Here is a 16,729-nt window from a genome sequence, read left to right on the forward strand (position 1 = left end):
TTGTCCTGTCCCTACAGGCCTTTGTCTAAAGCCCCTCTCCAAATTTCTGGTAGCCCCTTTAGGCACTGGAACAGTTACATCAGACCTGTGCAGAAATGTTATATGTCTGGGACACTTTAAAAACAAAACCTTACTCACAAAGGACTTTTTTCTAAAGCTGATATTTACAATTTACTACCTGAAAATGTGAGATGCTAATAGTTCAATTAGATGCTCTAAAATAGCTTGAAAATAGTTGCTAGGATGGATAGTTATTGCTAAATAGGTCTGCACAGATCTATTGTGCTGATCTCAGACTAGTTCAATAAATATTATAGGACGGTTTCTTGTATAAGTCTTGATTCCTTTCTGCACTCTTCCACTTATTATTCATAGATAATTCAGTCTTTCATACCTTAAATATCTGTTGTATCATGATCCCTACAGCACTTGGTTGTTCAGGACATGACGTATTGTGGTCAGTCAGCATGGTGTTATCTTGTACTTCCTTTGGTTTTGCATTTAGTTTTTATCCCTTGTGTTTAAAATAAATGTAGTTAGGTTTGGAGTAGGTACGTATGCTAACCCAAATCCATAATAAGATTTAAAGGTCTATAATGTAGCTCTTGACACCATAGGTTATGACTTCAGAGTCCCATCTCACAAGTAAGGATGGTTTTAATTCAAGGATTTTTTCCTTAAAATGAAATTGATTCATTTACTGGTTTGATTTTCTTCTAGAGCTGCATACCTTGCTAATTTTCTTAGTTTTTGTTATTCTGTCTCTTACCTTGTTTTGGATTTCTTGTTGTGTTCTTACTTTGATATTGCTTTCATTAGTCTGTAACTGTTAGAACTGAATTATTATAAATACCAATAGAAATGAAAATCAAATTAGTCAATATTATTGTACATGATATTGATTCAAAGAAAGGAACAATTAGAGCAGGATTAGTGTAAGAATCTCAGCTGCTGCAAACAGCAGTATTCCGTGTGCTCTACAAACATCCGTCTTAGGCACTTAATAGATTTGGAATGTATTTAAGGTTGAGTCACTAGTCTGGATTTTCATCAGACTTAAATTCCACCTGTCTGTAGGATTTTACCATTTCCCAGCTTTTTAGGTATTCCAGTGTAGGTGTTTTGATGGACTATATTGAAGAGAACTGTTTTTATATTGTTACAATGATAATTCTTCAACCATGTTATGTGCATCCTAAAAAATACCCTGTCTTTTGAGACCCTTCAAAGTTTAATACATTAAGACTTCAGTTGTATTTTACTGCATTTTTTCTGAGTGCCATATAGACATACAGCCTATTTGCTTGTCTTCTTCTAGAATTTTATTCAGCCTGGTCAAAAGGTCTCCTTAAATGCTTTATCAATTCATTTTTAGCAGTTATTTTTCAGGGACACTCACAAGAAAGGTTTGTCAGCTCCTTTTCTGGCAGAAAGGCAAACATTGCACACTATCTGCGTGGTTGCTGTGGCTGTTATCTCCTGTTCAAGACAGATAGGTCAGTTAGAAATATGGAATATGCTTGAAGAATGTGGGTAAAGATGCCTGGTAGGACAGCAAAATTGGCTAATGGTTTGTGTCTGTGTTGGAGACTTCCAGTTCAGTAGCCCTGGATTAATGGATTACCAGTTTGTATGTGTAACAAATAAGATAATTTTTGTTTTAATCACCATAAAAACAAAGTGTTGAGAGACACACAGCTGGTGTTTCTTGTGAATTAGCATATACAGTGCTTTCAGATACAGAAACCTCTTCTTTGGTGATTTGGAGAATCATAAATACCTAGGTTTTCTTACAGTAAGGTATGCTTCTAAGTATTATAGTATTTCTGAGAGCTGATGAAATCATTATTGTGACTAAAATCAAGAAATAAGATACAGCCAGGCAAATTCCTGACTTAACAACTGTAAGAGTTCCCATAATTTGGCTTGCACCAGTTCTGCATAGTTTTTGCAGTATGTTTCACATGGCATTTGTATTCTTTCAGAATTGTCTGGACTATCCCTCCATGGTATGTTGCTTCATAGGCAGCTTGAAAAATGGCTGTTGCCTCAGGAATAATATTAATGATAAAGGCTTTCAAAGTAAATTCAGTCTGTTAAGGTGAGACTTAAGATACAGAATCAAATGTCTGTCTGGCTCATGAGCACAACTTAGGAACAATGTTGTTCAAGTTTCCAATGTGTTAGTAGAATGATTTATTTATACGTAAGACAAATAGTATTAATTCGTAGAGCTCTAGGTAGATTTTCCACAATCCCTAGAGTTCTCTGATTATTTGAACAATAAAACTGAATTTTTAGCCTCTGTTGATGTAGCTTACTTGGCATTTTTACGGGAAAAAAGTAACTAATTCTTAGCATGGTGGGTTGACATGTTCCTTGATGTAGTGCAGCAGATGTTGGTATTAGGATGGGGCTCAGCTGATTGCAGTGATTGCTTAAAGCTGCTTTTATAGCAGATTGTGGTCCTGAATAGGAGTCAGTATTCTTGCAGTTTGGAGACATGCAAAATATCATACAAAGCATTATAACTGCAGATTGAAGAGGCTATTTTAGTACTACTTATTCTTGCTTTTGTGAGTCTTGTGAAATGTTGATAGGGTTTTTTTTTCCCTGATGATCACAAGGCACTTTACCTGGCTTGCTAAAAGGAACTGGCAGATTTAATGGAAGCAAAACAGAGTGGCCTAATGGAGAAATGTCTAACCGTTGTAGAATAATACTGTGTCATAGTGGGCCTCTATCATTAGCAATCATTTGTTGAGCGGTTTCTGTTCTTCTGCATTACCTAACACAAGAATAGAATTGGTTCTGAATGTCTTTGTTGTTAGGCCTACTGACCTCTACTTTTATTAAGAATCACAAGGTGAACTAGAGTTTGCATTCAAAAAGAACCCTTTGCTCAGCTCTTACATCTAGGAAAGAAAAACACTGTTAGGCTAATAGCTTGGCAAAATTGAGTTTGCTCAATTATCTGCATTAAAATTAAAGAAGAGTCTTTGGGTCATCTGGTCAACTTCACTATTAACCACATTCTCCATCTGCATATTGTGTCATAGGAGCAGTACCCTTTCTGCAGCCTGCCAGTTTATTTGCAGTGTGATATCTCAGATGTTGGATGTGCCTCCAATTTTATTGCCTAGAATCTTAGAATAACAAACAGTAAGTTGGTCATTTACCCTGCAGGGAAAATAATTTTGGAGGTTTTTTTCTTATTCAGCAAATGGTAGAACCTAAAAATCATCCTGAAAATTAGGTACCCTAGATTGAACCTTGTTGTACTCAGGTATGCTGTGATTCCTGAGGATCCTTAATGATAATATATATGAAATATAAGTTATGTGTACTACTACAGTCTTAGTTCTTCTGGTATCATTTGGTCTTCAGAGTCTTACAGTGTTTGTGATTTGGTTAAAAGAAAGTGCCAATCTCTTCCTATTACCTACAAGAGAAAAATAATAATGTATACATGCAAAATATGAAAGTGTTTCCCAATGAAAAAGTTAAATTGATGAATTAAATATTTTTCATATCTGTTTCAAGTCATACAGTCAATATAAAGAATTTGCATAATTAAGTAATAGGTGTTCCTGTGATTCTTGACTTAATTTGCTGTGGCAGTTATGGCAACTCTTGCTGGTCATAGGATGATGGATTACTGGTATCACACTTCTGTTGAAGGTGTTTCTTTCAAACCTCAAATATACAGAATACTACACAGAAAGCCATTAGTGAATATTAAAGCCATGGCTGTAGAATCATTCTTCATTGTAGGTTATAGACTTCGACACTTTCATTTTCAAACATCTTTTAGCTTTTTAATGCATAAGGGGTGAAGAATTTTTCTTGTTCTTTCAGTTCCCCGCTTGCACCAATAAAAACTGCTGACAAATGCAGTCTTATTTGCAGCCATCAATTCCTAATTATATAAAATCACCTTAACAGATTTCAATCAGGAGGGTTTTTTTTCCATGTAGAGGTAGCTTTTGCGTACTCTTTTGCTAGTCATAAAGGCTGCTTTGGATTTGAGTGGACTTATTACATCAACAGTTGTTGAATTGGAGAAGATAGCTTTATGGTCTACTGAGAAACTAGTTTTACATGGAAATTAGATACAAGAACAAGGGTTGGAAAAAGTTAAGGTACAAAGTAAAACGTATCTGTGTGAGCCAAGGACAGAATACTAGCCACTTTTAATTTCCTGACTTTCCTTAGCTTATATTTCAGTCTTCCTTATTTAAATGCTCCTTTTGCCTGCATTTATATAGTTTATTTGGAGGGGTGTATTGTCCAGCTTCTCAGCTACTGTATGCTGACACCAGTTAATCATGTGTTTCTTTGTGTTTTAGTGAAACTCTAGATTCTGATGTTTGTATTGTCTTATTTTTCATGATTTGTAGTATAATGAGGAGTGCCTGGCTTGATTGTTCTTGATGCTTTGTTCATATTAAGTTTCATTGCCCAGTATGTGGGAAAGTAGACAGCATTTATCAGCTCATTAACCTCTTTAAATTGGCTGCAGAGTGGATTATTTCCTGTTACCATCACAGGTCAGTGGCTGGATTACACGCCAGTGGACTCTTTCTAGAATATTTGAAGAATGTTAAACTACCACTGCATTGATTGACTGACATGGTTTTGATGATCTACATGGTTGGGTTTTTTTGGGTGGGGGGTGATCTAGGTAAGTAGTTTAATGTCATTGTTTTGAAGTCAGGAATGGTAAATGTTGACTGTGAAAAGCTCAGTAGCTGATCCTGTTCCTCTGCAAAATGTAAATGCTTTATATGTACACAGCATATTTTCAGGACATTATTAAGAGTAGTATGTTTGGACCAAGATGAAGTACCTGCCACTGTGATTTCTGATGTACTAGACCACTAGTGAGCATCTGTCCTGAACCTCTTCTTAGGAGGTAGCAAGGTCAGGAAGGGTTGTGGCCTTTGCTTGTTTGTGCCAAAAGTAGTATCCTAGCCTTCACCAAAGCTGTAGCTATCTAATTAAAGAAATTCATAAACCTTGTTTGTGTGACAGTGGACTCCAACAGGGTTTACACCATCACCGTTTCAAATGCTATGCCTATCCATCCAGTCATGAAAATTTGGATAGGTAGGTGATTTTGCTGTTCAACTGGGTGTTAGAATGTGTCATAGAAAGAGCTTAAAAGCGATAAGGCTCTGGGTTTGTATTAATTACAACTGAATACTTGAGTTTTTTTTCTTTAATACCTGAAGATCTATCTTGGTATCTGTTACCTTACTGCCACACAGAGCTGGGGAGGGTTCCAAACTGTAGCCTCAAGTACTTCCACAGTCAGGAAAGACTATTGCCAAAGTAAGTCCCAACCAATCAAGAGTGTTGAGAGAGCAGACACTACACTAGTGCTATAGCAACTAAATAGTACTTCCCTCCACATGTAGGCAGCAGATAAAATTTGCTTATACAGGTAGTTGAATGCTGAGAGATGTTACGAGTCCTGAGGTTAGCAGACCACAAAGCCCTATATTAGTTACTAAATCTGTCCAAGCACAATAACATTGTCATGAAAAGACATGAGCAGGCTTTGTGACTGTCTTGCAGGTTCATTAATTACAGAAACTTTGGATTAATGACATAATCTCATCACAGACTAATTTAAGATTAGAGAAATACATCCAGATGAGTCAATCCTGCATTGCATACTGCAAAATGAGGTAGATGTCCTGTATTAGATTTTACATATTAACCTAATAACCTTGCACAAAAGGTAAAGACTTCTGCTATCCAGGATTCTTACCTGAAGGAACATCTTTGATTTGTTCATGTCACTGAAAACCATAGCAGTGACTACAAACATGAACCGTTTTAAAGGTGTTTGTCAAGCTGCCTCAGGAAAAGAAACTTTCTTGTCTTTACTGTTATTTACAGGAGTAAACAATTTTGTGGCAATATGTATACTGAATATGACACTGAATATAGCTTTTCCTCCTGAAAGCTTTTCCATAGGTAGCTGCATGTTTTAACTTAACTGATTACTAAACGGGTGTCTTATAAATGTTTACAGCTTGACATGATGCTGTCAGAAATCTAAGTAGCAGCTTATCAGAGCACTAACACATCTTTGCTAATGCTGTGGGTATCGTAATTTAATCAGTCTGATAAATGGATGCTGAGTATCTGCAGCTTTTGGTTGCAGTCATGGTGTTCTCTGCCATTGGCATATTGTCAGGATCTTAGACAGTGATTCCAAAGAATTTATAATATGTTTTTGGCTTTTTTTTTTCCTGGCCTTGGCATATGATCAGCATAATGCTATATACCACATATTATATCTGTATTTACATCTCAGTTCTTCTCTTAATTCTAAATGTTGCATCTAGGAACTTCCGGTTTTGTTACTAGTACAACTACTGAATTTAACTGTTATGTCATATACTATCCATATAAATGATATTTCTTTGTCAGTCTTAAATTTGGGGCTGGGGGTATTTCAGTTTTTGCTTGTACAAGCTGAAGAACTGGGATTTCATGACACTTGTTAACCATTAACTTATATTTAATGTATTGCTACAATTTTCAGATTTTTAGTCCTTGATTCGTTACTTTGTTTTTTAATATGCTATATCATATTATAGTCACCTAATCTTATTTAATTTACTTTTCTTTAACCCAGGGTTGGGAAGAAACTGTGGATGCTGCCATTTCTTACTTGTTACGAACTTGTTTGTCAAAGAGCTCTAAGGAACAGGCTCTGTCTCTCAGCAGCCAGTTGTGCATGCCCAAAGATACCAGCAGACTGAAGAAGAACATCACCCTCTTCTGTGACAGATTAGCCAAAGGTGGTCGCCTTTCCTTAAGTACAGACTCAGCCACTCAGCAAGCTGCTGTCATGCCAGGTGAGACATGAGGTAGATGTTCACAATTCACGATATGTATTTGTATATTAAAACTAAAAATTAAGAACATTTGATTGTGTTAACAGTTTTCACTGGTTGTGGAAACCAAACACTGGTTGTGTTGCTGACCAGTAAAATGAGTTAATATGAAGGTAATACGAAATCAAAGTTTTATCTCAGTCTCAAGCCAAAAATGGTCCCATAATTGTTCAATAGCGTAACTGTCATTATCTTGAGGAATTTATTCATTGCAACTTTTTAAAAAGCTATTCCTTTTCTTAACAGTGGAGATGCCTTTTTCTATATCAACCAACTTTTAGAGATGTGTTTAAAAGTGCCTAGAATCCTTCAGGCATTGCAGCACTATAGCAATAATCTGGATTTCTAGAAGCTGTATTTGATATGTTTGAGAGAGGGTACCCTGAAATATAGAGAAGTTGCCTGAAACCACATTGAAAAGCTGATGATTATCTTCAAGTGTGCAACTACTTGAAACATGCCCTTTAGAAAATAGCTATCAGTATTTGTAGTTAATCCAAGTATATGTTAGCTGTGTGCCATGGTCTCTGCTTGGCCTGGGTTTGTTCATTATTTTCCTTAACGGCTTCAGTGATGGAATATGGAGCATCAGTGTTAAAACTGTGGTTTTGCAGCAAGCTAGCAGGAGTTTCAAGCGCATTGAAAGAGCAGTAATGGATTTTGATAAATTAGAGGAAGGATCTGAAGTTGGTAGGAAGGGCAAGGGACTCTAGCTGAAGCAAGAATCAGACAAACTTAAGCACGGTTGCCGTTGAATAGACTCCTGGGGGTTATAGTGTGCCTGCAACTGAATAAAAGTCAGCTACATGATCCCATTAAAGGTGAATTCCAAGTTTGGGATGTAGTAATGTGACTTTTAATGAGGAGATACATAATTATTTCTTTCTGTTCTTCAGGAGAAAGATTCAGTTGAAATTACAGGGTAACAGAATTTAACAGAAGAACTTAGAGAAATCAAGCAGAGTTCAGAGAAGAGCACAAAAAGTATAAATTAAACAATTTTTATTTTTGTTTATTCTAAGGGAAAAAAGGAAGAGAAGGTTGAGAAGGGATGTGATAGTTTTCCAGTATGTAAAATGTTCTTGTGAGGATGATTAAAAGTTAATCAGAATCGTTGGCTAAATATGATTGCGAGTGTGAGCCACATCAGGCTGTATCATGCACTGTGTTGACTTTGGCAACGTGTAAATGGTTGGATGAGAGGAACGGTGAGGGGCTTAGGGAGCAGTGCCAACCCAAAGTGTGGGTCAGTGCCAGGGAAAGGTGAAGCAGACCACCCAGGTTGTCATGTATTGAGTTTAATGGGTGCAAGAGCTTACAGCATAAATCCTGATGTCCTGCAACGAATTAATTCTGAAGCATTAAAGGTCTCTTATAATATCTTGTGTGTTTTGCAGAATTGCTTTGAGGTGTCAGCCGTTGCTAACTGGAGATTTGTTTAGGTGTCAGTCTGGTTGAGAAGCTGTGACTGCCCCATCCCTGGCAGCATTCAAGGCCAGGTTGGATGGGGCTCGGAGCAACCTGGCCTAGTACAAGGTATCCCTACTTGTGGCAGGGGATTGGAACTGGATAAGCTTTAAGGTTGCTTCCAACCCAAACTGTTCTAAGGTTCTGTTGGAGCTCTATTTTCTGTTATTTCATATACATTGTCTTTTCTGCAAATCAAACTGGTTTAGTGTGAATATTGAAGGTAGAGGTGGCAGTTGATGTTTTCTGTAATGTTTAAAGCTTTCAAAGATTTTTAGTACATCCCTTCAGTAACTTTCTTTTATACTCATACTGACTAAATGATCTCATTTTTAATTCTTACTGATTGTTTTCCAAAGTGGAATGTTTTTCCTTTCAACTGTAGCAGGGAGTATACCCTGCTCCATTTCAGTCTCCAGACCCTTTCTTATACGTTTGTTACCTAAACAGATGCTTTTCATTCTCTGTTTAGATATATAGTATTAGTTTCCTAAACATGGTAGTATATATGTGTCCTGACACTTTGTCTTCGTAGCTTTAATTTGCCAAGTTGATTATAATTTTGCTTTGTATAATCATGATTCTGTCACTCAGATTATGAATGGGTAAATGCTAACTTGAAAGAAAAGTTGCTTTACCACATTAAATATACATAGGCACCAATAATGTATTCAAAGTCATGCTCTGGAAGACAATTTTTTTTTCTAGCTTTTTGGTATTTCTTACCTATGTTTATAAAAACCTCTTTTCAAAATTGTGCTGTGATATCCATGAGTGAATATTGCCCGTTTTGGAGCTGTGTTCTTAACTGGAAAACTGGGATTCAACAGAATGTGTCATATTCCTTAAGGAACATTCTGTTTACGTGCTACTAAACTTGAGGAGAATGTCAGGACTAATTGGAAAAACATGTGGATGTGAGTTCCTGGAAGAACAATATTCATTTTTATATATGTATTAGACATAAACTTTGCTGCGAAGTCCTTGGTACACAGAGTGTGCTGTCAAGAAAGACTATTACTAGTTTGTGCTATCTGAAAAAATAGGATTCTGATTGTTGCACATTCCTCTCTTAGACTGTTAATTATCAAATCTTTGTTGGTCATTAGGAGAGGGAAACAAGCAGTATAACTCAGGCATTCTCAGACTTCATAGTGTGGACTTTAACACAGAATGTTTTGCAAAATGTAGTACTTGCTATTTGTACTCACTGTCATGGTAATGTAGCTCAGAAGCAACTACAGTAATTTTTTTCTGCCTGGAGAAGTTAGAACCATGTAGTTTAAAATTGCTCCAGAGTAATTGAGCAGCCCGAAGAAGGCACAAAAATCAGCAGCAAGGACTAGACAAGGCTTTGAACTTTGAACTTTCAGCAGGTATGCTGAAAATCATGGGATCACTGTTGGAAAACTTTTTCTGGAACTTAAGTATTGTTAGCCTGAGATGACAGTAAACTGATAGCTTTGCATAGCCCCCCATGCTGGTGCAGAGAAGTGCATTGAAAATTGCCAGTATAGTTTTTGTCTCACAGATGTGACATAAGTCTGATGTTGTTTATCTCCACTGAAGGCTATAGTCCATTATGAAATGTGATTCTTGCTTAATATATTTTCCATAGGTTACCTGTAGCAATAAACTAATTTTTCTTTTAGTAACCCTTGAAATAATGATTTCAGATTTTTTTTTCTTAGTTTAAATATATTGGGTATCCATAGAGCTTTTAAGCAATGATTATTAAATCTGTGTAAAGAAAAGTGGAAGAAAAGTTTTATTCAGAAAGCCTGCTACAAGTTACCTACAAGGATTTTGTACACCTGAAGGCTGGTCAGTACTGATGAATGGAACTGATAGTCCACTGAGGTCAGTGGAAAATATCATTACCCAAAAGACATTAATAGTTTTCCTCACCTGTTTCAAATATTTCACGAGACGGTATCATTTACAAAAGTGTCCAGAGGACATTGGTGGGTATCTGTGATCTCAGGAATCTAAACCTTAATAAAAGTGCCCATTTCTCATTGGAAGTCAGTTTGCTGAGGACTTTTTTCTGAAATGTACCCAGAGACCTTTAAATTACACTTATAAACACTGCAAGCCAGCTCATTCGTATGAATTTGTTGGCTCAGGTCCTTAAATATGGAGTTGATGTTAACTCACTTTAGCTGTTGCAGTGAAAACTCTGAACTCATCTTTTCTAGCTTCCATAAAATCATACAGGTTGGTCAGTAAAGTACCTTGAAGGACTGATTCCCCCAGGAAGTGGATTGTTGAATAAGAGTGAAAAAGCAATTTTTAATGTATGAGATACTAAAACTTAAACAGGCCAAGTTTAGATTGGATATAAGGAAGAAGTTCTTTACTGTAAGGGTGGTGAGGCACTGGAATGGGTTGCCCAGGGAAGCTGTGAATGCTCCATCCCTGGTAGTGTTCAAGGCCAGGTTGGATGAAGCCTTGGATGACATGCTCTGGTGTGAAGTGTCCCTGCCCATGGCAGGGGGGTTGGAACTGGATGGTCTTAAGGTCCTTTCCAACCGTAACTATTCTGTGATTCTATGATTCTATGCTACAAAAAGGCTGAACTCTGCATTTAGATTTTTTTTTATATTTGCTGACTACATTTATTTCTATATGAAGTATAACTCTGTATCACTAAAATATCACATTCAGTAAGGTTCATTTTCATAAGTGCTTAAAACTTAGACATATTTATCTGAATCTGAAGTTAACATATGTTTGCATTTTAACAAGTACATGTTGTTTTTGTTTTGCCTGAAGAAGATGGAGTTCCCATGCCCAGATAAAGGTTTCTCTGTGAAAAGTTGTGTACTGCTTGCATTACAATCAAAACATATCCATCATCACTGTATCAGCTAGTTCAAACTTCCCATACTTTTCATTGCTGCCTTAAAGAAAACAGGCATTTGGTAAAAAGTATACTTTTTATTTTTGTAGCTCTTCCTTCTAGTAAGGGTGTTGGAACTAGACAATCTTCAAGGTCCCTTCCAACCCAGACCATTCTGTGATGGCTCTGCTTTGTTTGGTTTTAGCTGGTTTTCCTCAGTTATTTTTTGCATTTTTCCTCTGTCCATCCACTTCACTGGTTTTCTTCTCCATGCTTTGCCCTTTGATGTCCATGCAGCTACATGTACAGTTTCTTCACCGTGATAGTTGGAGCATGCAACCCTATCACTAGCCACCCAAGGGAGTAAGTGACAAGGAGATGTAGCAATAAAAGGGTAGAAAACCCCTTTTCTGGGTGTCCCAAAGCAGCAACTGCAGATTAAATCCTGTGGTATGAGTGTGGATCTATCCGGCAAAGAGGTTTTAGCATGGTTTAACAAAGGCATAATGGAGACTGAAGCCATAAACAGTGTGATCATTGTGTACGTCTGTATCCAGTTTGTGCAGCCCTGCACGGCTGAGCTGTTATGCCAGTTTAAACATAACTTTCTTCTCTCCCTCTAGTTGCAGATGATAATCACATAAGAATGATGATAAGAAGTTGCCATAACTCTTGCAGCCCTCAGCATTGTCATGCACTTCTGTTCCACTGTGTCATGCCAGCTACTAATGAGACATGATACGGTGCATAAAGGGGCATGATACGGTGCTGCAGCTTTAATGTGACTTCTAGTACTCCACAAATAAAGTACTTTAGCAGAAATGTCTCAGCTGTTCATAAGGAACAGTTCTATCTTAATAGAAAAGTCTAGAAATAAGCAAATAGTAACATACCAAAAATCTTAAACTAATTATTTGGGTTCTATTTTTGAGACTAAAATATGTCCCTTGCCCCATAAAGCTGATGTAGTGAAAAGGAAGGGGAGTAGCAAATCATTAGGGAGAATTTTGGGAGTGCTTACAGCAATAAGATCTGTGGTTGCTCAAGAAAAGCTTAAGAATAGCTTGGTGGAGCCAGAAACAATGAATGTTAGTCTCTCTGATGGGAATCTTTACTCTCTGTAACTTCTTTTCGTTGTGACTTTCTTTACTCTTTCAAACTTTTATTCTATTGTTTTAGTAACTTTAGTAATCTATTTCTGTGGAAAGAAAAATTAAACAATAGAGAAATTAACTTTCCCAAGGTCATCCTATGAACCAATAACACCTGTGCATAAACAGGATTGAAACGGGCCTTGCAGTCTTGCGTTGTAGCTTCTACATATAGTTGGTTTTATGTTTTATTGTTAAAACACGGGTTGCAGATGAATAGATTGGGGATAGCCAGCTTGCCTTGTGGCCTTTTATCATTCTGCATGGTCAGATGAACACATTTAAAAATGAAAATCTGAAGATCAGACATGGGGAGAGAATGAGGGAGAATGTCAGAGGTGGGCTTTAACAAATTCAGTCAAATTTCATCACCCTCCTGGACTCAAATGATAGTTCTCTAATTGGTTAATTTTCAGGTATTATATGAACAATGATAAAGCATTGGTATTAACTTCTTTTTATTGAAAAAAATTTATTTTACTGATAAAAAACACTTTTTTTTTTTTCTTTTTTCAGGACATTTCCAGATTAGAATATTGTAAGAAGGGCAGAATAAGATGGAAGTGTAACAAGACACGTTTGTGTGCAGGGTTGTGAAAAGGTTTTTATTATGTTGTTTAGAAAATCTCCCCATCTCAATTGATATTACAGCTGGCAAAAACCACAGAGGGAAGGAGTACAAAGGTTAAGAAGGCTAAAGCCATAACATTTCTTCAAAAAAAATGAATAATTTAAAGAGGAAAATGTCATGCATAATGAATAAAAAAGAAATCCCACGTGAGATTTCGGATTCATTCATTTGTTGTACTATGAAATGTGGTTGGCAGTGTTGCAATTCCAACTCGCCTCATCTAAGCACAGGATCAACACATTAGTGCCTTGGTGAGCACAATCCTATTGCTGGCTCTTTGCATCAAAATCCATTAAATTTTAATATGTTCCACTTAAGTATAAGTGGTCACAAATGATTCATAATGTTGAGGTAAGCTTTTGGTGAAAATAATTGTCAGTTGAAAGAATTTCCCTTAATGATTGTGCTTGTCACTGGGCTTTATTTTCTGAGTTGTTTGAGTCTTTGGGAGACCACAAGCAGAAATAAGCTTCTGAAATCTGCACTTAGAAGCTAATTGCTCAAAACTATGGAAAAAGTGTTGCTTAAAGGAGAAAGCATACAGCCTGTGACCTTCTAGTTCAGATGACTCAATAGTAGCAAGTAAAAAAAGTAAAACCTAAATAGTTATTTTAAGAGGCTCTAGCGGATGATGTAATCTATTTTTAAATAAAGCCAAACTTTTATAATATAGCATAATCCTTGTCTTTAATGTATGCTTTTAATAGGGAGTCAGTCTTATATGTCCAGTCATACTTGGATTTTCACTTAACAGGTTTCCCTTGGTTCCTTTAAGTTTTCATTTCCTGTGGTGCTTCAAGAGCAGCCTGTCTGATGGAGTGCACTGGTATTTGTACGTGAGCTGTGGGCATTTGAGGAGCATAATTAACTCTGCAGTGTAGGTGATATTACTTTTCATTTCCAGTCCCTATCTAGACAAAGACCACCATGAAATTACAGTGATTGTCTACTTTTCCCAAGTACAGCCACAGAAAAGCATACCCATCCACAAAAAGGTACTGGGGGAAAGAATTTACAGAGGGATGGGAGAAGATGGTGGAAAATAATTTCCAAATCATCTCTCCTCTCTTAAAATGCTGAAATCAGGTTCTTTGGGAAAACTTCCTTTCTATCCCTTACTTTTCTTTTTTTTTTTTATATATGTGTGCAACATTTCTCTTAAGTGGAGTGTAAGTATTTCTTTTAATGTGATATATAGCTCAAGCCACAATGTGTAAAGTTTAACGGCTTACTTATTTTCTTCTGACTGGAAGTAGCTTCCTTTAGTCAGCAGAGGTGCAACTGTTTAAACACTGGGGGATGTTGTGGCCTTTATTTCAGGTACTGCAACCTATTTGTTTTGCATTTGCTACTTTGTTTTCTGTCACATTTAGGTTGAATAAATCTGAGTTTTCTCTTACACTGCTATAAATTAGATGCATCTTAGCTGAAATTGCTAGTGTTACATTATTCTGAACTGTTCTGAGCCAGTGTGCTCAGAATGAGATAGTTATTTGCATTGGGTTTTTGTGTATTATCACTGAATTTGGCTTACAGTTTTGGAAGGGAAACTATTCACATTTTGTTTGATTCTCAATTGAAAAAAACCAGCAAATTACTTGAGCTATGACATTATTAATGTTTTTCTCAATATTCAGGTCTTTTTAAAATGAAGTAAAGGTGTCTGTGTATGTTGGTTGATTTCATAATTTTTATTATGTACATGGTGTAAATAACATGTATGAGTCTGTGGAACTCTGTGGTGAATTACCAGTGCAAAGCTGTATGTACATCACTAACACCACTTAAAACGTATTTGCTCTTCCACATTACCATAAGGGAGTCTAATAAATCTAAACCTAGTGAAAATTTCATATTTTGTCCATGCAGAACTGATTTTTCAATTACTTCAGACTTTTTTAGAGCCCAATCCAAACCCTGATGAAATCTATGGGAGTTTTTCCATAGACTTCAGTAAGGTTTGGCTCAGGCCCCCACTTTTCAATTTTTCAAATAGATTTGCCAAAAATCTGCAGAGAGCCAGGCTCTTGGAAAAGTTTTTCCTTGCAAAGCACAGCTGGTTTTGAGTTGCACACAGAAAAGTTCCCCAAAAGAAACGCTTTTTTTAAACAACAAAAGAAGAAGTTTTAAAGGTCTCATAACTTTAGTAGGTAAAAGAGTGGCTTTAACTTTTGAAGCTGAAGTTGCCTTTGGTCTTAGTCTAAGCATGACAAATTCTACACTAGATTATTTATATAATATGTAACTATATGATAAAGCTTAAAATGACTGTTATTGTAAGCTTAGTTAACATTTTCTTGGGTTGTGAGTTCCAAAGAGCCGTGGATGTCCTTCCTGATAAATTACTTCTTTGTTTTTTTTGCTACACTGCATTTAAGGAGTAATTCTCTTAGGTTAAACTACACTAACTTGAGAGAGAACTCTTGAACTTCAGGGAAGACATGGTACACAACCAGATCCAGTACACTGCAATGCTGGGCAGTTTTCACTGCCTCTGGGTGGTTGGATCATGAGACTTGGAGATAGATGTAGTTGAACAGACTGGGGTTTAGAGAGAGTGGGGCACAGCATATGCCTCTGCGAGCTTTGCTCATAGCCTTGCTTATCAGCCTGAGAGTGAAATAGTGGCATTTTAAGGTCTTAGGTTATGGATGGAAGATGATGAGGTGTAGAATCTCTCTCAATTTCCCTTTTATTTGTGGCTTGTTTTTTCTTTGAGTGATTACCTTCAGCAGATCTGGCTGTAGTAAAGCTCCTCATTATGAATTGCCCGCTCCCATGGTCTTGATGGCTTTTTCAGATGGAGGATAAGGGTGACATCTTCCCAGATCTGAGTGCCTGACACTGTTATAAGTTTGTGCATCATCAGTACTGAATATTTAGAGAATGAGAGTATTTTGGAGACCAGGCGTGTTTATGACAGTTCCAGTTTTTGTGAGCAGTCAGCTGTTAAGTCTGCTCATGAAGCTGATTCTATGGTTCAGCTAGTGTTCATATGGTGAGTGAAGGTCCATAATGTCATGTCTCCCTTGCCCCTGTGCTCAGATTCACCCATCTCTAATACTTTTATCTAGTATTTGAGCTGGAAAATGTACATTAAAGCAAATACAAGGTGCTTCAGCTTCAGAGAAGGGAAGGCTAATGGGAGCCCTTGTAATAGTCTAACAATACCTAAAAGGGTCTGTAAGAAACCTGGAGAGGGGCTTTGGACAAGGGCCAGTAGGGACAGGACAAGGGGGAATGGCTTTAACCTGACAGAGGGAAGACTGAGGTTGGATATTAGGAAGAAATTCTTCCCTGTGAAGGTGCTGAGGCGCTGGCACAGGGTGCCCAGAGAAGCTGTGGCTGCCCCATCCCTGGCAGTGGTCAAGGCCAGGTTGGACACAGGGGCTTGGAGCAACTTGGTCTAGTGGAAGGTGTCCCTGCCTGTGGCAGGGGTTGGAACTGGATGAGCTTTAAGGTCCCGTCTAACCCAAACCAGTCTGGGATATTGACATATTTGAAAATTCTTTAAAATGCTTCTTTTTTTTCTAATGGTGTCACTGGCTGAGCCACATGCAGGGGTGGTAAGGAGGCAGGCAAAATTGAAAATCTCCATGAACTTGAATCCCTAAGGCTGGTTTTGATTCAGTTAACCTTGAGACAGAGGTTTAGCTCACCCTTTGCTAGTTCGAATGTTGCTAAAGCACTGCTGAAAATAATGTATAGTTAACTAAATAATGCC

General features: G+C 37.2%; 1 protein-coding gene across 1 annotated transcript in view; it reads left to right on the top strand.

Moving 5' to 3' along the window:
• Positions 1–16,729, top strand: part of BBS9 (Bardet-Biedl syndrome 9) — a 252,846-nt gene that overhangs the window by 117,223 nt on the left and 118,894 nt on the right. Inside the window, exon 22 of the mRNA XM_031042432.2 lies at positions 6,653–6,875. Coding sequence (XP_030898292.2) covers positions 6,653–6,875 — 223 coding nt within the window. The remainder of the gene's footprint in view (positions 1–6,652; positions 6,876–16,729) is intronic.

The sequence above is a fragment of the Melopsittacus undulatus genome, chromosome 1, assembly GCF_012275295.1.
Source record: "Melopsittacus undulatus isolate bMelUnd1 chromosome 1, bMelUnd1.mat.Z, whole genome shotgun sequence".
In the NCBI taxonomy this organism is placed as follows: Eukaryota; Metazoa; Chordata; class Aves; order Psittaciformes; family Psittaculidae; genus Melopsittacus; species Melopsittacus undulatus.